The following is an 18,833-nucleotide window of genomic DNA, read 5'->3' as shown; positions in this document are numbered from 1 at the left end:
CACACACACTCCCCAAGAGAGGGGGAGGGGGGGAACGTGGCACATGGAACCGATGTAAAGCCCCCCACCCCCCTCGCGGCGCCCTGATTGTGGTGGCAGTTAACTTGATTATTTTACAAATAATTGAAAAGTTACCCTCGGTTTCCGCGCCGTTGCGCGAAAATTGAACAAATTGCAGACAAGACTGCCATCCATCAAGTCCCCCGCCCCCCCATCCCCCCCATCCCACCTTTGACTGACTTTTCCGAAACGCTTTCCATACGAGAGAGGCCGCATTGGCGTTGACGTCGCTTCCACGTCGTCCACGCGCTTCCCAGTGACGACAACGATGCCGATGACACCCCCCAAGCAGCAGCAGCAGCAGCAGCAGCGGCAGCAGCGTCAACGCCGACGCCAAACAACAGCAGCAAACGCTGATGACGGAGACGACACCCACGGCTGCATGTATGACGGATGGAAAACAAATACTGGTATCGTGCAAAAACCTCATTCGGTACTAGAAATATCTCTCCATCTAGGTAACGGAAAAGGTCAATAGCAATGTATCCTTCATCTCCAATTATCGCTTGCATTCAATAATCCATCCCAAAACTATTCGTAGTTCTTATTTCGTATTCTGTTTTGTTGAAGGTCATTTTGATGTCACCCAAACATATCGCTTAGTAACCGGCCCTAAACATCCATTCTATGTCGACCTAACCCAACGCGAAAAGTGCAAAATGCGGATGTATCTATGTATCTACTGCAGGCCTGGCTCCGGCTAGAAGCCATCGTATAGTTGAGCAGGTAAATGCTATAAATAGAGTCGTTCCAAGTGAACTTGTGAACTTATTTCTGGCTCAATGGTTGCCAGGCAGCCACCGCCCGCCCCGGGGGCTAACAACCAGACAAAGGCAACCCATTCACCCATTCACCCATTCACCCAGTGGCCCAGTGAGGCCCACAGCCCAGACCCCGGGGAGGACAGGGACGAGGTAAACGCGATAATTTTGCACTGCAGCCAAAATCGAATTAGTCGGCTGGCGGTGCTTGGAGAGCGAGCAAGCGCCTCCGCAATGCAGACGCGTCCGAGCAGTGAACCGCAGCGCGCCAAGGAGCAACTCCTGCGGGAGCTGCCCCCGCAGAAATGCTCCAGCGCCACGCTGGCCAAGAAGGTGCTGTCGCAGAGCCCGCCGGCAGCACCGCCGCCCACACCGGCCACAATTGTGCCGCTCACTGCGGTGCCCGTCATCCAGCTGACGCCTCCGTCGCACTCCGGCGACACGCCGCAAAAGCCAGCACCTCCGGCGCCGCCACCGCCGCCCGAGAAGGCAGTGACTCGCACTCCGGACGGCGGCAACAAGGAGAACCTGCCCGTGAGATCCGCATCCAAGCCTTTGGGGGCACCCAGCAACTATGCGGCACGACGCACCTGGATCACCACGGAGCGGATGAATGAGCTGCGACGCAAGGCCCAGGAGGCGGCCAAGCAGAACAAGATCTTCACCATCCGCGGGTGCTTCAATTCGGTGCGGAACGCACTGCTGGCGCGCGGATGGGTGGAGAAGCTCGATGTGCATCGGAAGGTGGTGCCGGCGGGCCAGATGACCTACGAGGATCTCACCCAGCGGCTGCCCAAGCGCAAGGCCGGCGAGACGCGGCGTCAGTACATCCAGAAGTGCGAGCGGAACATCATGTCGCGCTTCCTGGAGCACATGCCCGTGGACTTTCTGTGGACGAACCGGAAGGAGAAGTGCGACTACATCGACCAGGCCAAGAATCCCGGCATGACGATCAACAAATTCCACCGGGCCCCCTTCACCTCCAAGGAGGGCCTGTGCAGCCAGCTGCGCGACTTCCACTGGTTCTTCGAGGAGGGCACGGCCGAGATGTACTTCCCGCGCTGCTACAACGTCTGGAGTCCCGAGGAGCTGGGCGAGTTCGTCGACAACTTCAAGCTGACGGCCTGCGTGGCCTACCTGCGGGCCGTGCTCTGCCGCTACCACAAACAGGGGCCCGAGGCCGTCTTCTCCGCCGCCGGCAAGATACCCTACTCCTCGATAGACTTCGCCTACAAGCGACTGGTGGAGTACCTCGACAGCTGCCAGCACAACGACATCGACTTCGAGGATCCGCCCAAGATCTGGGAGCACGACTGGGACGCCTTCCTCTACCAGCACCAGCAGCTGGTCAACGAGGACGGCCGCATCCAGCACGATGGCCAGCGGCTCGAGCACATGGCCAAGAGCTGTCTCTCGCTGGTGGACAAAATGAAGGTCCACTGGCCGCAGTACAGTCTCGATGGCTATCAGAATTTGTGGATCGTCAAGCCGGCCAACAAGTGTCGCGGTCGGGGCATACTCCTGATGGACAACCTAAAGAAAATCCTGGGCGTTGTGAATCCCTCGATAGCTTCCAAGAGTCGCTATGTGGTGCAAAAGTACATAGGTGAGTGCTACGACTTTAAGCGACCCGAATCCCAAAGAATTACACAAAAGTTGCCCCATTTAAACCCATTATTACGAAATAGGCTGTTCCAATCGATATGGGATAAAGGATCTTGGTTGCAGACCCACGAAAATTTGCAAAATCCCACCAGAAAACGATATAAACAAACCTGAAACACAGGAAACGGAAACTAGGTCGTAAATCAGGCCGGTGCCAAAGTTGTTCTACTGCCACCCCAGCCCTCCCCTTTCCCCCCGTCTCTGGGTCCCCTCATTTTGGGGGTAACTCCCAACGTCAGTCAGTTGTGGTGTCTACACGCACGCACATCTCCTCCACTCGGACTCCTGCGAGTATACCAAAAACATATCCTTCGTACATCCGATACAATCCGCGGTACAATGCATACAAAATTTGGCCTAAAAACGCAATCATTTGGGCCTTTCTGTAGGGCTGTCGTGTGCTCGTTTTGCAGGCACAAATCATAATTTGCTGTCTTCTGAGGCATGCAACAAGTTGTCTGCACAGGAGACAGTTGAATTTCAATCCAAGTTTGTACAAATAAAAGCCAGAAATGAAAAGTACACTATTGGATTTCAAGAATTTCCGCGAAATCTATTCTTTTTCGAGATTGCGGCAATTAAATCTCGTATTTCTCTTGATTTTGGCTGTAACATTCATCAAACGATTAGGAAATTTCATAGATCGCTGGAGAAAGACTTTGGCTTTCGATTATAATGTGGTAAAGAAGCTGAGGATGCTTTTATAAGGGGTATTCATACGAAGGTTGAAGCAAAAACTCGGCTGATACGATGTTTGATACGAGAGAGCGGTCGATCTGGGGGTGGGTTTTGAGCGCTCTCTTTTGGCCTTTCAACAAAAAATTTAGGAGAGAGCGGAAAAATCGTGTACCAGGGAAATAATTAATTTAGTCCAGAGTATGCCAAAACTTATTTTGAATGTGATAAAAGCTAAGGACCTTTGGAAAAAATATATTTTAAAAAAATATTAAACTAAAAAAACTTGAGACGTGAAAAAGTGGATGCATGGACTTTTTTTTAATTAAAATCTCTTAAGGAAAAGGATCTCTTTGAATTGAAATTAATGTTTTTTTTCTTTCACACTAACTTCAAGAATTAATAAAAACAAAAATCACAAGGATTGATGAATTTTTAAAAATTTTACAGGCGCTTTAAACTGAAAAGATCGTATCTTTTTTATGTATCCACACTTGCTCGCGACTGTATATCTTTTTATAATATTTTATAAAAATATAGAAAAATACACCCCCAAAAAAACAACACTAGAGGAATTCTTTAACCTAGAAATATACACAGAATTTTTGAATTAATAAACCCTTTTCTCCCCTTTCAGAACGACCGCTTATACTCTTCCAAACAAAGTTCGATATACGCCAATGGTTTCTGATAACAAACACACAGGTGATTCTTAAGACCCTTCCCCAATGAAAGCCATAATCTAACCACTACCCCCCACCGCCCACCGCCCACAGCCGTTGGTGGTGTGGTTCTACAGAGAGAGCTATCTGCGCTTCAGCTCGCAGGAGTACTCGCTGAGCAACCACCACGAGTCGGTGCACCTCACCAACTACGCCATCCAGAAGAAGTACACCAACGGGAAGCGGGACAAGCGGCTGCCCAGCGAGAACATGTGGGACTGCTACTCCTTCCAGGCGTATCTGCGACAAATCGGGAAGTACAACATGTGGCTGGAGCGGATATTTCCGGGCATGAGGAAAGCCATTGTAGGCTGCATGCTGGCCTCGCAGGAGAACATGGACAGGCGGCCGAACACGTTCGAGTTGTTTGGCGCCGACTTCATGATCTGCGAGAACTTCTATCCGTGGCTCATCGAGATCAACTCCAGTCCGGATCTGGGGGCCACCACGAGCGTCACGGCGCGCATGTGTCCCCAGTGCCTGGAGGATGTGGTCAAGGGTGAGTGTCCTTCGAGCACGAAGTACAAAAGTCTCTAATTACAGTCCTCTGCAGTCGTGATCGATCGTCGCACGGACCCCAAGGCGGACATGGGCAACTTCGATCTCGCCTACCGGCAGGTGGTGCCTCCAACGCCCGCCTACATGGGCCTCAATCTGTTCGTCAAGGGCAAGCAGCTGCTGCACAAGGTGAACCACAGCCACAACCACCACAACTACTACTACCAGCAGCAGCGCAAGGAGCGCTCCCTGGCCACCAGCAGCGTCTACCGCCAGCGGTCGGCCATCCTGCATCCCGCGACGAGCATATCGCGCATCCACCGGGCCATGCCCACCTTCAACGCCACCGAGTACATGGAAAAGTACATGGTGGAGCCTCTGAGCAGCAGTCGCAGCAGCCTCAGCAGCAGTCAGCAGGCGACGTCCATCAGATCCCCGGCAGCCCTCACAGCAGGACCTCCCCCATCATCGTCCGCCTCCGCCTGTCCGTATCTGCTGAAGCAGGCGGGTCGCTCCATCACTCAGCTGCTGAGTGCCTCCCACAAGCGCAACACCATGGGAACGCTGCCCGGAGAGGCCAGCACCAGTACGGCCCTGCCGCCAAAGCGGCAACGCAGCTGTGGGCCGCGTCTCAGCTCCACGAATCCCGTGGACAGCACCGAGAAGAAGTTCAAGATCCTCATCAAGAACTACACATCCAACGGCAGCGACAGCCATCTGATGGAGAAGCCAGAGCCCCCGGAGACGCCTGCTCCGGCCACAGCTCCGGCGATCAGCGAACGCAAGTGGCGGAGTCTTCGCAACATCACTGCCACCACCAGCTCCGCCTCCTCCGCCTTCTGCCGGGCCAAGGCTCAGGCCACAGCTGCCGCTGCCGCTACCGCTGCCGCTGCCACAGGCACTGGCACGCCGTTACCTTCGCGTCGCTTCCTGCGCACCAAGTCGGAGATCGAGAGCACGGCCAGCATCCATGCCATTGGCAGGACCTTCGGCAGAAAGTCCAATGGTCCCCGCCTGCCGATCAGCATCTCGGTGCAGGCCCTGCACCGGGGAGAGCCCATTGTGGCGGCCCTCAAACAGGCCACCAGCGAACTGCAGTTGTCCCAGGGCCAGGTCCTGAGTCCCCGCACAGCGCTGGCCAACAAACTGAACAACTCCACACTGGCGGTCCCCGCTCCTCCGCTGCCCGTCGGCTGAGAAGTACACCAACACTGCCATGCAGAGGCGTAGCTAGGTAGCCCCCCGACTAAAGGTCATGTCAAGTCGAAATATAAATAAACATATCGTAATAGTTTTAAGGTGTAAAGGATCTTTACGATTACATGATGGCTCCCATTTATGTTAGAGGGAGAGCGAGAGAGAAGAAAAAACAATATGCAAAGAGTACAGAGAAACATAAAACAAAATTTCTTACCTTTTGGCCCATCATCTTGAGCCTTTACGTTCTCCTTGCTTCGTTTGCTTTTCCTCTCTCGAAACTACGTTAACCGCGTCGATTCCGAACGAATTGACAAAAACGTACCACTGGAAAACTCCGCTTTTTCCGCTTTTTACGAACCAAAACCGCAAACTCACGCGCACAAGCAAAAGAACACAATAATTTCAAGAAAATGGCCATAAAAAAACACCTTGGAAGGCGAGCGCCGACGCTAAGCGCTTTTGCTGTTTTCTTTCTACCCTCTGCTTCTTCACGGCGCCTACTACAACATTGAGTGGGAAAGGGACAAAACTTCGCCCCTAATATGCAATTTTTGCACCCACACAAACGCACAGACAGACAGACATCACGTGACCGAACGCGAAATTGTGAGACGCCTTATTGAGCCCGTGGGTGCTCCGCTGACTTTTGCTCATGAAAAACAAAGATTTATGCATAAAATAACATGCCCTTAACCACTTGCTTTTATTTTCGTACGTTTCCGTCTCGGATCTGCAGTTTTGTGGCCATTTTGCCGCTTGCTTCGCCCGCGCCCTTGATCCAGCACATTTTTGTGGCTTTAAAACGCAGTTTTTGGTAATTTTTCATGTTTGAACAATGCACCACTAAACGACACTTCTTTCGCGACATTTTGGCCTTTGATTTTTGACTATTTTTAGGCTTTTCCGGGCCCGAAACGCGGAGCCGACTTGAACGTGCACGTGCTTGCGGTGAAGAAAAAAACCTGTGTGAGAGCGCGCGTTCATTTCATGCTCTCCTGCTCGTCTTCCAATTCGCCTCTCCCACTCTCTCGCTCTCTTTTGCTAATTGCTTGCTCATCTCTGCGCTCGTTTTGCAGAGGGAGATCAAAAGAGTGTGTGGGTGTGTGTCACCTGTTGGTGGGAGTGAGATGAAAAGCGAGAGGGCTTAAGCTCAAACGGTGTAGGTGCAGCGAGGTACTCGCGCAATCTTTCTTGTCTCCTTCTTCTTCTTTTGTTGTTGGAGTAATGGAGTGTGGGTTGTGTCACCTGTTGGTGGGAGTGAGATGAAGAGTGAGCGGGTGTTTAGGTGCAGCGCGCATTATATCTTCTCTCCTTCTCTTGTTGTTGGAGTTGTTAGAGAACTTATCGCTGGTACAATTAAAAGTTTGCTGCCTCCCCTTTCCCCCCCTGCTGCGGTACGTTCCCCTGATCGTTCCAAACATTTCTGGTCCTACTCCTAAACAATTATAGTGCTCGTACTTGTTACGTTTCACATTTTTTATCGACAGCTTTATTAAAAGTCCTTTTTATATCCTGTTGATGTGCCGTTAAAAGAAACACTATATGATTTGCAGATTTCCTTGTGTTCCATATTTAAATGCTGAAAGTTGAATTTCACTTTTGTCCAAAGTGCCGTTACTTCCTAGTTAATTTTATAAGCAGAGCAGGGATTCCCGTACAGACCCCTCCAGCTCCAAAACATAAAGGTCTCTAGGGTGGGGATACAGCTGCCTCGTGGGTTAAGTGATGTCCAAGATATCAGTGTACTTACCCCTTGCTTATATTTGCGGTTGTGCCATCAGTTATCCAGGTACAGTCCTCCCAAAAGCGTTCACTTTGGTGCTGTGTACTGTAGTGCGAGATTCTCGCGTGTGGATGAGGTGAGGATCGGCTTGGGTCCCACATGTCCCACTTGTTGCGTCACAGAGACCTGCACCGAGGGTGCCCCCGAACTCGCCTTCGAGGCAGTAGCGCTCTTTACTGCTTTCTTTTGGGGGGAAAACCAGGGAATCCTTGAAGATTGATTTCTGAGCATTTTCTGAGCACCCAACTTACCTTCTTCTTGGAGGAGACGCTTGCCTTGGCCACTTTGGCCACCTTGGCCACTTTGGGCACTTTGGCCGCCTTGGCCACTTTGGACGCTTTGGCTGGGGACTCAATCTTGTCCTTGATCTTGTCCAGCTTGCTGCTCGCAGACTCCCTCACTTTGTTGAGTATCTTGCGGAGCATAAGGGTCCGATTGTTCGGCTTGACCTTGGGTGGGAGATTCTCGAAGATGGTCATCTGCTTGCCGTTGAGCTCCAGGGGGTGCTGGACATCGGCACCATTGTTGACGGTGTAGTTGACCTCAAAGGCTCGTTCGAACAGGCCCGTGGGGGCCTGGGGATTCTTGGCCAGATCCACCACCACGCGTATGCAGTCCTTGATGACAACGGGACAAATCCTGGACGTAACCTCCGTCGAGGGCGACAGATCCGGCGTTGAGTTGATCTCAATCAAGATGGGGTTGAATTGCTCGTCCAGCATGAAGTCGCAGCCATACAGCTCGAAGGCGTTCTTCACCAGTTCGGTCTCGTCCAGGCTGGCCATCACCACGGCCACCAGATTCTGTTTGAAGCCATTGTAGATGTTCGCCCACGTACCCTCCGGAGCACCCACATGCCGCAGATGCGCCTTGAACTGTTCCAGCGACCACATGTTGTGCTTGGGCAGGCGGGGATCGCGACTCAGCTTGTTCTTGTAGCGCTTCTGCACGGAGTTGTTGGTCAGATGGATCGACTCCCGCAGATCGTCCAGGGTGTACTCCTGCGAGCTGAAGCGCAGATAGCAGTCGCGATACGTCCAGACGGTCACCTTGGACTCCCCAATCGTCAGCAGCATATACTGTCGTATGTCGAACTTTGTGCGATACACCAGATATGGACGTTCTGCAAAGGCAGGGGAGAATGAACCATGGGAATCCCCTATTGAATACCACTCACCTATGTACTTCTGGACAATGTACTTTTTGTTCTGATTGTTCGTTGTCCACTGGAGAATGTCGTCCAGACAGTTGCGTATGACGATGCCAATGCCTCGGGACTGATAGCCCGGCTTGAGGATCCACAGATTGCGGCTGCCGTCCCAGCTGTAGTCGGGACGCAGGCCCTCGATCTGGTCGAGGTATTGCCTGGCCAGGCGGGCATACTCCGTCATGACCTTATCGTTTACCCGGAACTTGGCCTGCGACTTCAGGACATCCGCGGAATGCATCATGAAGCTTTGGGTCTCTACGACTTCGGCCGGGGTGGGTGACTTGGCCCGTGCATCGTCGAGGGAGTAGTGCTCCGCCTGTCTGACCATTTGCTTGACCTTGGACAGGGCAAAGTCCAGGGTGGTGCTCATGATGCTGCCGCTGTCCGCATCTATCAGCTCTGCGGGCTTGTGATCCACGATGTAGCGCAGCAGGGAGCGCGCCTGGGTCTGTTGGTAGTCCTCGATGAAGGCCATGCGCTCCTCCACGTTGTTGCCGCCCAGACGGTAGAAGCGCGGATAGCTCATGCCGCAGACGCCGTCCTCGCGAAACCAGCGCTCCTGCTCGGCGCACCCGACCAGACCCACCTTCGTGGAGAAGTCCAGGAAGTGGCTGCGCCTCACCCGATTGCGGTATGGCCGCACCTCGGAGAACTGATCGCGCTGGCCCTTGCCTTGCCAAATGAAGAAGGAGGGAAAGTGATTGATCATCTTCGATATGACCACCGTCTCGTAGTCGTTGCCCCGCCGCGCATGCTCCAGCAGCGCATCCTCGGACATGGACTGCAGCTTCGCGTACCGCGTGGGCGGCAGCTTCTCCAGCCAGCCACGCCTCACCAGGGCCCGTCGCACTGTATGATAGTTGCCGTACACCGTGAAGATCCTCCTATTGCGATACGCATCGATCACCCGCGTCCGGTACACGTTCCTCAGCTGCCGCTTCTGGGCATCGGGTGCCAGAGACATGGGTGTGGTGGCCCCAGAGGTCGATCTCTGGACCGATATGGACCGAGCCCGTGCCAGCAGTTTGTCGATGCTATCCTGGTCATAGTGGCTGGCCAGCATACCCCTTTGCGGTGTGCTGGCTGCCGACCCCAATCCGTAGCTGCTGTGGCGGGCGCTGGCATTCATGTTGCTGCTAGTCGGCGGCTTTGGCACCGAACACTGCTTGCACAGCTGCACAAGCTCAGCGTCCAGGTTGTGGATGAGCGACTGGATCTTCGAGACGGGATTGTAATACCGGTGAGTGCGATTACTCGTGGCTGCCCCACTCTGCATAGGCTGGCTGCTGGTCATGCTGCTGGAAGAGGTCCTTGGGGCAGTGGCAGTGGCAGTGGCAGCGGCAGTGTCGGGCTGTGTGCTTATGGCAACGATTGAGGTGCTAGGTGCTAGGTGCTAGGAAGTCTGGTGGTCTGTAGGATAATCCGTGTCCTCTGTGAGCGGTGTGTGTTCGTTGCCAAAGCAGCTGGTCCGCCGGCTCCAAATTAACGAGGAATTTTGAAGCTGAAGCCAAACAATTTCGAACAGTGGCTCATTCACAGACGAAAAATCTTTATTGACATAAAAAACATTTCCTATCATACAAAAAGCGAATTTGAGACCAAAAATTAAAAACTATAGTCGTGATAAAATCAAGTGAGTAAAACTGGAGAGGCACTGGAATCGAAGGTTGCCCCTGTCGAAGTTCGAAGAAAAGGAAGAATAGCTTTGGTTGCCAAAGCATTGGATAACCCCCTTGCAGTGGTAGGTTTTCTATGAAAGACGTCTGATCATGTTCATCCAATTTGGATCCATTCTCTGCCAAGTCTAGCCATCTACAATCTATAGTATGTATAAAAAGGGTCTATTGGTTTGTGGATGACTTAAAAACTTGAAAAGCTCTGACCTGATTGAGCTTAAGTTTTGAGAAATCAAAAAATGCAGTCCCAAGATGGTTATGGGCTATATATGGGGGGATATGGTGGGAGTTCTGCAAGGGCAGAAACCGTAGAAGATCAATTGAAGATTGATCTGGCGGTAGCGGGAAACCCACAAGTATTGCAAAACTAAACTTAAATGAAAGGTTTTCTTTGTTTGGCTCCTCATTTCTTATCCGAAACGTGATAGGCTACAGCTAGTGTCTTTATAAATAGTACAGTAGTTGTACTCCAATGTACTTCAATAGCCTTCCCATGGGCCAATAAGCACCGATCTCAAAGTCTACCAAACCCCTAAAATAATTTAAAAAGTATACGTACGGAAAACAGCTCCAATGCGCCGATCACTGATCATTCATAGAAGATCCCTCGTTGGTTCCTCAACGAATGAAACCATTTGTTTTGGTTATTATCTTTTTTTTTTGTAATAAATTTTAATTTATAGTTATATTTTCTTCATTTTGTTTTTGCTTTTGTGTGTGTTTTTGTTTTGCTTTTTGTTGGTTTGCTTGTTTTTTTTCTCATCTTTTCAAATATATATGGTACATATAAAAAACTCCTAAATCGGAATTTTACGCCTTTACTAAATTGTTAGTATTGTTTTTCCATTTCCGCTTTCCATGCTTTTCACAATATTATTTTTGAAATATATAATAGTATTTACATATGCTGCGTGTAATCATCAATTTATATATTTTTAGTGTCATTATTTTTACTTTAGTTACTTTAGATCTTCTTTTCGCGGATTATTCAACAAAAAGTCAACAATTAAACCAATCAATCGATACTCGATCCGCCCTCGATGGATCCGTCCTCCGTTTAAATTAACTTAGATCTTGCATTAGTACTCGTATTTAGTAAATTTAGGGTTACACATCATAAATATTTGCTTTAATGCTACCGTCGCTTACATACATAAATAAGTTTTGCCCTTGTTTAGAAGTTCTTTTACGCATGGTTTTTATGTTGTTATTAATTTTGCTAATACGTTTGAAATAATTTCATTAAGTATGCTTCTTGTCTTGTTAGTATTTGTTATAGTTAGATATTTATACTTGTCGTACAACTAAATTTAAATGTTTATACCTCTTTTAATCATACGTACATATTGGTTTTCAACTTAAAGACAAGCGTTAGTTACGATTTTGGTTAGAACTTAAAAATACGTAATGCACAGAACAGAAACATCCAACAACTGAAGCAGTATGTACGGGGCATGGGGCATGGGGCATGGAGCATGCATGGACATGCAGGCAGTTTGTGTGCTTTAAATGTAGATCTGCACAAATAAGTACATCAGAAAATAACTTAATTAGAGGGTTTCCGAACAGAACAGACCTTAAACGTAACAACTTAGAAAATGGAAAGGGGATTTTTTTGGGGGTTTGTTTTGAAAAACAATGGATATGCTTTTAGATTGTGTTTTGAATATTATTCGTACGAATTATTTAAAGATGCCAAATAATTGTATGATGCTCGAGTTAAGAGAAAGTTTAAGCACAGGCTAAGAGTTAAGTTTTTTATAGGTTTTTACGTTTTAGGTTTTTAGGTTTTTAGTTTTAGGTTTATGTTTAGTTTTAGGTTTAGTTTGCCCTTAAAGCTTGTTCGATTACTGGATTCATCTCGTATGTATGTATACAATATATAAGATTGTGTGTAAATAGTTGATTTTTCAATGGGCGCTTGCGACTTATTCGATCCACATCTTCCACTTCCACTTTCCTCCCTCTTTTAATACTTTCTTTTGTTAGTTACACGTATGCTTGATAATATATTCTATATATATATATATATATATATATATATATATTTACTGTTTATAGAAGTGAGCTTTATATATGTGTTTGTGTATCGTATATATATATATATATATATGCAGCGATTTACTATATATGTATGCCTGATTGTTGTGCATGTTGTTCTTTCAGTTTTTACGATGTACATAAAAAAAATTAATACAAAAGAAACTGTACTTTAAATGAATTATAAATAAAAAACTGTACAAAAAAATGCCATAAAAATTATATAACAAACAATGTTTGGTTACGAATTTGGTTCGAAGCACGCCTGTCTCTCTGTCCGATCTCTGAACAATCATAGCTATATAAAACAAAATACTGTTAGTCTATTGCAAGCCCAATTACACTATATCGTTTATATATATATACAATATATGTGTGTGTAAATTATATATGTCACTTGGTAAAAAATATAATAATTATAAACTGTTTAGCTTCTAAAACTTGTACACGGCAGCGGCAGTCCACTGCAAAATCCCGGGCCGAACCGAACCGAACGAACTTGATCTCGTACAATATTTCCTATATAGAGTATGTGCTATGTCTTGTATACATTGTCTTGTTGTTGTTGTTGATTTTATGGATATATATACGTATATGTATGACTATGCGTGTATTTATATATGTATATATATATATATAGATATATATATATATGGATTAGACGTGCATCATGCTGCGGGGGAGTCTCTTGCGTTGCGTCTTTCTTGTTAGAATTTTTTTTGTGGCTTTTAGTTGATGCTAACATTTCATATCTGTCTCTCATTTCTAGTTCTGGCTTAGGAAAAAGGTCTTTTGCCCCTGGTCTTTTTTTGTAGTGCCTGCTTGGGTCTGCTTTCGCTGAATTACTCATCCACCGATGTTGTGGGCGGACTGTAGCTGCATCAGGATGCGCTTCGCTGCTCGTTCTCCGGCCTCCGATCTGTGGCTATTTGCAGTAGATTATTGAACTCCGTATCGAGTATTTGGCGAGCCTAAAAACGATATGACATTCGGTAATCCTTAGGGTTTCCTTAAAAGGAGTCAAGTGTCCACTCACCTGAGCATTTTGTGTGGGTATCTGTAGGGCCAGTCCCATGGCAGTGGCATCGAAGCCCTCATCCAGGGCCATCAGTGCCCCATGCACACCCGATTCGAGCAGATTGTTGGCATATTCCTATCAAAGAAACCAAATGTTAAATCCCCCTTCGACTCTTTGCACTCCTCTGCCCTTACTTTAAGTCCTATGCTGCCCACCCAGCGTATGACGCGTTCATTGCTCCACACCAGCACATCGCACAGTCCATTCTCGCTCATCTTTCGCCTGTGCTCCAGTTCGGTGCGATCGTAATTCAAGCGCTTGAGCATTGAGATGCCATACTGTAGGCTGGTGCGATGAAAGCTGTCCACCATTTTCAGCTGGCCGCGCAAGTCCTTTTTGGTCAGATGGTCCAGCATGCGGGCATCCACTAGACACTCCATAAATGTTGTGCGATATTGCGGCAGACCCAGTCCGGGCAGCCAGTAGTTGCCAATCCACTCGTGATTCATGTCGCCTAGATGAAAAAACAGAGATTAGCCATCATCTGGAGACTCTTTAGGAGGGCTTACCAAATGCCAATGTGGTTCTGGAGGTTTGTGGCGCCGAGGGAGAGGTCAGTGAAACCATTTCCTGTATGGCCAAACGCAATTTGAGCCTGTGCAGAGGATTGCTAATGCCTAAACGCAAGAGACACAACAATTAAAGCAATGATTGGTGGGAGGATGGAGGCTAGTGCCTTACCAATCTCCCGCTGTATTTCCGTATCGCTGAGGGCACTCATAATGGCACCCGATTTGACATTGGCGCGACAGGCGGCCACATACCAGGCGGGCATGCCCACCCAAAGCTCTAGCCAGGCCACAATTGTGGGACCATTCCACAGGGCAAACGGTGTGCCCGCCTTCATGGCCTCACCCAACAAATCGTTGCGATAGTCGTGCTCTCTGCGAAAGAAACGGGATTATTATGCAAAGATCTTCAACAATTGTTGTAGTCCTTACTTTTTCTGCCTGCCGTAGTCGACGCTGCTGATCTTTGATCCCTGCGCACTGGCAATCCGCGGCATCATGCCTCCCGTCATGCTCATGGCATCGTAGTTGGAGTCCACTTCGCTCAGGCCGATCGACAGATTGCCGATGGACATCATGCTGGGCGAGCCATCGGGCAGCGTGTCCTTGACGCCCTTGACCTTTTCCTTTTTGCTAAAGAAACGCCCCAGCGAGGACTTGATGCCCTTTTTCTTTTGCACCGCCGCAGCGGCGGCCTCTCTGGACACACCCGAGGTGGGTGTCTGCAGCATGGACATGGAGCCCATGGTGTTGTAGTGGCGGAGCGACTCCTGACTGCCGTAGCGCGAGCTCAGAGGCGACAGGCCGTAGCTGCCGTGAGTGCTCATGGCCATGTGGTTGTGGTTCTGGGAAACGGGCGCATTCGGGTTCAATCCAATCGAGCGACGACGCAGCTCCTCCTGACTGTGGGCCAGGGCCTGCGCCACACGCTCCAAGCGCATCGAACGGGCCGTCAATGGTGATGCAGCGCCGCCAGAGCTCGAATCGCCAGTGGTGGACATCCCCCCATGGAGTTCCTCGCGTGAGGCATCGCTGGACAGCACGGGCAAGTTGAGCTGAAGGAAAGAATCGTTCAAATGGGGACTCCAGAATCGAGTAGGGATACCTTACCGTATGATATTTCTGCATGAAATCCCTTTGAGGGCTATTCGGAGTGCTCCTCCCACTCATTTCCGGACTCTGACGGTCCATGGATCGTCCGCGGGCCAACAGATTCACATGCTCCAGGCTGCCGACCCGCGATTCCAGCTCCTCGGCTCGCGCCTCCGTCGATTGCTTCTCCTCCTGGATCAGCCGTATCTCATTGTTGATGGCATCCAGCTGCTCTTGCAGCATCATGGCCAGCGTCTGGGCGTCCGTGTGTCCCGATGGCGACATCATGTCCGCCGACGCGGCCGCATACAGGACATCGGCGTCGTCACAGTCCTGGGCACTGGTCACCAGCTCGTAGGCCTGCTGGTGGGCGTGCGCCGCCTGCTGCAGCTTCTCCCACTCCTGCTCGGCCATGGACCGGGCCAGGGCGTTCTCCTCCGTCAGCCGCGACTGTTTCTGGCGCCGCAGCGAGTGCGTCTCGAAGCTGGCGTGCGAGGCACTCCGCGAGAACTGTCCGCTGCCATCGACCACGCTGCTGGGCGACAGGCTCCGGGTGAGGGCCTCCGTCTGCTGGATATTGTAGGCGATCTCCTGCTGCAGCAGCTGCCGCTTAAAGTTCTCAATCTCCAGGCGCGTCTTGGAGAGCTCCTTCATGATCTCGCTCTTCTCATGGTGCAGCTCTTCGGCCACCTTGCGCGCCTTCTCCAGCTCCTGCGTCAGGGCGTTCTTCTCGTCCAGGGCGTGCATGCGCTCCTTCAGATGTACCTGCAGCCGCTCGTTGGACTCGGACAGCAGCTTGTCCACCGTCGAGGACAGACGCAGATTGTGCTCCTCGTTCATCTTGAGACGCTGGTTCAGTCTTACAACCTCCGTGGTCTTCTCATCCAGATTCGTTTCCAGTCCCCGTATACGATCCTCCGCCGATCCATGTCTCTCTTGAGCCTGAAAGCGGTTTGGTTTTTGTTTTCGGAGCCAAAGAAAATGTTTAGTAAATCACATTCCACAAGCCATAAATGTTGTAACGAAAATTAAAAAGAAATTAGTAGAAAATTGTGCATGGAATGAAAAGCTAAAAGTGAGGTTTAGTTTTTGTCTGATTTTGGTACGGAATAGGAAACGGAAGAGAGTTCATTTTCGTGTGCATTTAAAGGATACATAGATACAGAGAGAGACAGTCAGATAGATAGATAGATAGAGAGTTTGTTCTTGTTTTGTGTACAAAAAGAAAGAGCTATATAAAGTACATAGAACATATAATTTGAATTGAATTTGACTGATACTTGGTCATCGTACATATATGGGAACCTGGCCATGGCGCGCATATTAGTTTGTCGAGTGCATACCTTATTTCCTACCTTAGTCAACGCCTCCATGCGCGCCTTCAGCTGCTCTTCCATGTCGGGCTGAAGTTTGGCATGTTGGGCAAGCTTCTGTTCGGATAGCTCCAGTTTCTCCTCAATGGCTCCGATCTTTTCCTCGTGCAGCTGTTCGGTTTTTCGGTATTTTGCGTGCGTGCGCGCGTTTTTTTTTGTGTTGTGTTTTGTTTGTTGAGGGGGGTAGCAATAACGTGGTTGGGTTTCGATTAGATGCAGTTTTATTAGTTACATTTGAGAGGCGGGAACCCGTGATAACCCATAGCCCATAGCCCAGGTGCAAATGTTCGGGTGTACCCACCTTTAGCTGCGCCTCCTTGTGCCTTAGTTCCTGCTCCAATTTCTCGTTCAGATCATGCAGCGACGTGGACTCGCGCTGCGCGTTCACATAGCGCTTCTCCAGCGTGGTTATGCGCTCCTCCTGGTCCTCCTTTTGGGCCACATTCTCGCGCAGATCACGCTGCAGCTTGGAGCACTGATCCTGCGCCTTGCAGTGGTCCTTCTGCACCCGCGACATATTCTCCTCCAGTTCGCTGATTTTGTTGTTCAAATCGGAGACACGTCGCTGCCATTGCGACAGTTCGGAGGTCTGTGAAATGGGAGGGAAGGGCAGGGGGAATGGTAACACATGTTCGACAGATGCTGTGTGTGGCTGCCTGCCGCCTCTCACCTGCTTCTCGATGATCGTCTGCAGCTCGTGGGTTTTGGCCGCATAATCGTTGAGCTCATTGGCGTCCCCATTGACGCCGCCGCCAGCTCCGCCCACGCCTCCGCCCGCCATCTACCGAAAAACAGAAACGAGAAAAGATTTTAGTACCGGGCTCTAGCCGACACGGTTGATTGCAGCTGCGTACGCACCTTCTCTTTCAGGCCATTCTCAGTGCCTCCACCTGGAACGGAGCCACTCCCTGGTCCCGCACCCGTGCCGCCCGCCTTGTACTGCGTCAGCTCCTCTTTGGTTGAATTCAGCTCCTCCTCCAGCACATTGTTCTTTTCGATGGAGAGGCGCAGCCGCTCGCGCACCTTCTCGTCCAGCGCCTTGTGGTGCTCGAACAGGGACTTCAGGGCTTTGAGCACTTCCACTTCGCTGGAGACGCCACTCTGGGCAGCAGCCTGACGCTTCACCACTGTCATGCGGAGGGAGCGCTCATGCCGGGACACCAGGCACTCCAGATGCTCCAGTAGAAGCTGCGGGAAAGAGAGACCCACATTTAGCAATGGATTGGGATTTGGGATGCACTTCACGGCGGGGGGTGGAATCCCCAAAGCTTCTTACCCTGGTGTTATTGCGTTCCGCCTTGAGTTCGCCAATCTCCTCGTCGCGCTCCAACAGGGTCTCGCGTGCCTGTGTCAGCTCCTTGGTGAGTGTGGCAAACTCCTAAAAAGCAAAAAGGAACCATTCCGCTATTAGTATATCCTTTCATTTGGGAGGCTCCACTGCACTCCACTTACCTGCGGCAGATTGGCATTGATTTGACGCTGGAGACTATCACGCTCCTTTTCCACATCGCGCAGCTTCCCTTCCGTCTCGCCCAGCCGCTCCTGCGCCTCACGCAGGCTGTCCATCAGCTTGTCCCGCTCATCGAGCATGGAGACCATCAGCTGCTCGAAATTCGCATCCTCGCCGCTGAACTGCGAAGAGCGCTGCGATATGCTGTCCTCCGAAATCGTGGGCATTACGTCGCACATCATGTTCCACATTATTTACTTGGGGCACGCCAGAGCACGCCGCAACACACACATAGGCATGCAACACTACACAGAGCAAGAGATGGAGAGAGAGAGGAGCGTTGAGAGAGGGGAATACCAAAATTCCAATCGGAATTTCGGTCGGAGAAACATGTCTAATGAGACTTTTATTTTATCATAGGCGCCGCATTGATAACAAGTTTTTCTACACACACACACACGCACACTCGACCACACGCTCAGAGTCACCCACGCACACACTGGCATGCACAGCATATACACACACATACACAGGAGCACGGCACGCACACGTCTCTTTCGCACAAGTGACATATTTTTTATCATAGGTGTGTCGCTCTCAAGCATTTTATAACTACAATTAACTGAAACACACTTCATTCCATTCATTAAAACCAACAGCTGGTCTATAACTTGGCCGAAACGCCTTTTCACCTTTACAACTCGTATATGGAGGACGGCTTTTATGCAAAAAAAAAAAAAAAAAACCAAACGGAAGGGGGAAAAGGGGAAACGAAGAGTGAAAAAAGAGGCAAGAAAAAACTCTCCCCTCCGCTACGGTGCTCCTTCGCTGCAAAACGTACCCCAATCGATCGCGAGGCGGCAGGGCAGCAGCAGCAACAACACCTTTTGCCGCTGTCTAGCCTTTGCATATGTCCTGGGGCTCTATTCTTTTTGCAATTCCTTCAAAACTACAATAATTTCCGACTTTTATCGTGTGCGAAAAAAACCAAAACTCGCGGTGTTACCACTTCGGTGAAAAAGATGTGACCATAAACGGAGA

The 18,833-nt window shown here is 49.9% G+C and overlaps 3 protein-coding genes across 6 annotated transcripts; 1 reads left to right on the top strand and 2 right to left on the bottom strand.

Moving 5' to 3' along the window:
• The first annotated feature begins 1,055 nt into the window (after window positions 1–1,055).
• Window positions 1,056–5,687, top strand: LOC6593344 (tubulin glycylase 3A). The gene is made up of 4 exons (XM_002018709.2): window positions 1,056–2,427; window positions 3,799–3,866; window positions 3,938–4,382; window positions 4,437–5,687. Exons 1-4 carry the CDS (start codon window positions 1,056–1,058, stop codon window positions 5,576–5,578), a joined length of 3,027 nt encoding a protein of 1,008 aa, XP_002018745.1. The 3' UTR covers window positions 5,579–5,687.
• Window positions 5,688–7,042: 1,355 nt separating this feature from the next.
• On the bottom strand, window positions 7,043–10,109 carry LOC6593345 (tubulin glycylase 3B). 2 transcript variants are annotated; one of them, XM_002018710.2, is made up of 4 exons: window positions 8,542–10,109; window positions 7,616–8,487; window positions 7,332–7,547; window positions 7,043–7,287 (listed from the first exon to the last, which is right to left on the bottom strand). In XM_002018710.2, exons 1-3 carry the CDS (start codon window positions 9,866–9,868, stop codon window positions 7,392–7,394), a joined length of 2,355 nt encoding a protein of 784 aa, XP_002018746.1. In that variant the 5' UTR covers window positions 9,869–10,109; the 3' UTR covers window positions 7,043–7,287; window positions 7,332–7,391. The 2 variants fall into 2 exon arrangements, with proteins under 2 accessions (XP_002018746.1, XP_026843339.1); XM_026987538.1 differs by having other exon boundaries at window positions 7,043–7,270.
• A 2,786-nt stretch (window positions 10,110–12,895) lies between these two features.
• LOC6593346 (liprin-alpha-1) lies at window positions 12,896–18,764 on the bottom strand. 3 transcript variants are annotated; one of them, XM_026987520.1, is made up of 14 exons: window positions 18,634–18,764; window positions 17,795–18,097; window positions 17,619–17,720; window positions 17,201–17,530; window positions 17,013–17,123; window positions 16,644–16,931; window positions 16,313–16,453; window positions 14,988–15,911; window positions 14,310–14,932; window positions 14,050–14,252; window positions 13,878–13,985; window positions 13,503–13,822; window positions 13,327–13,443; window positions 12,896–13,261 (listed from the first exon to the last, which is right to left on the bottom strand). In XM_026987520.1, the coding sequence occupies exons 2-14, from the start codon at window positions 18,041–18,043 to the stop codon at window positions 13,172–13,174; spliced, it is 3,606 nt and encodes a 1,201-aa protein (XP_026843321.1). In that variant the 5' UTR covers window positions 18,044–18,097; window positions 18,634–18,764; the 3' UTR covers window positions 12,896–13,171. The 3 variants fall into 3 exon arrangements, with proteins under 3 accessions (XP_026843321.1, XP_002018747.1, XP_026843322.1); XM_002018711.2 differs by having other exon boundaries at window positions 16,325–16,453; XM_026987521.1 differs by lacking the exon at window positions 16,313–16,453.
• Window positions 18,765–18,833: the final 69 nt, after the last annotated feature.

The sequence above is a fragment of the Drosophila persimilis genome, unplaced genomic scaffold (genome assembly GCF_003286085.1).
Source record: "Drosophila persimilis strain 14011-0111.01,24,50 unplaced genomic scaffold, DperRS2 tig00000124-arrow-pilon, whole genome shotgun sequence".
NCBI classification, from domain to species: domain Eukaryota; kingdom Metazoa; phylum Arthropoda; class Insecta; order Diptera; family Drosophilidae; genus Drosophila; species Drosophila persimilis.
This window is presented reverse-complemented; position numbering and strand designations above follow the sequence as displayed.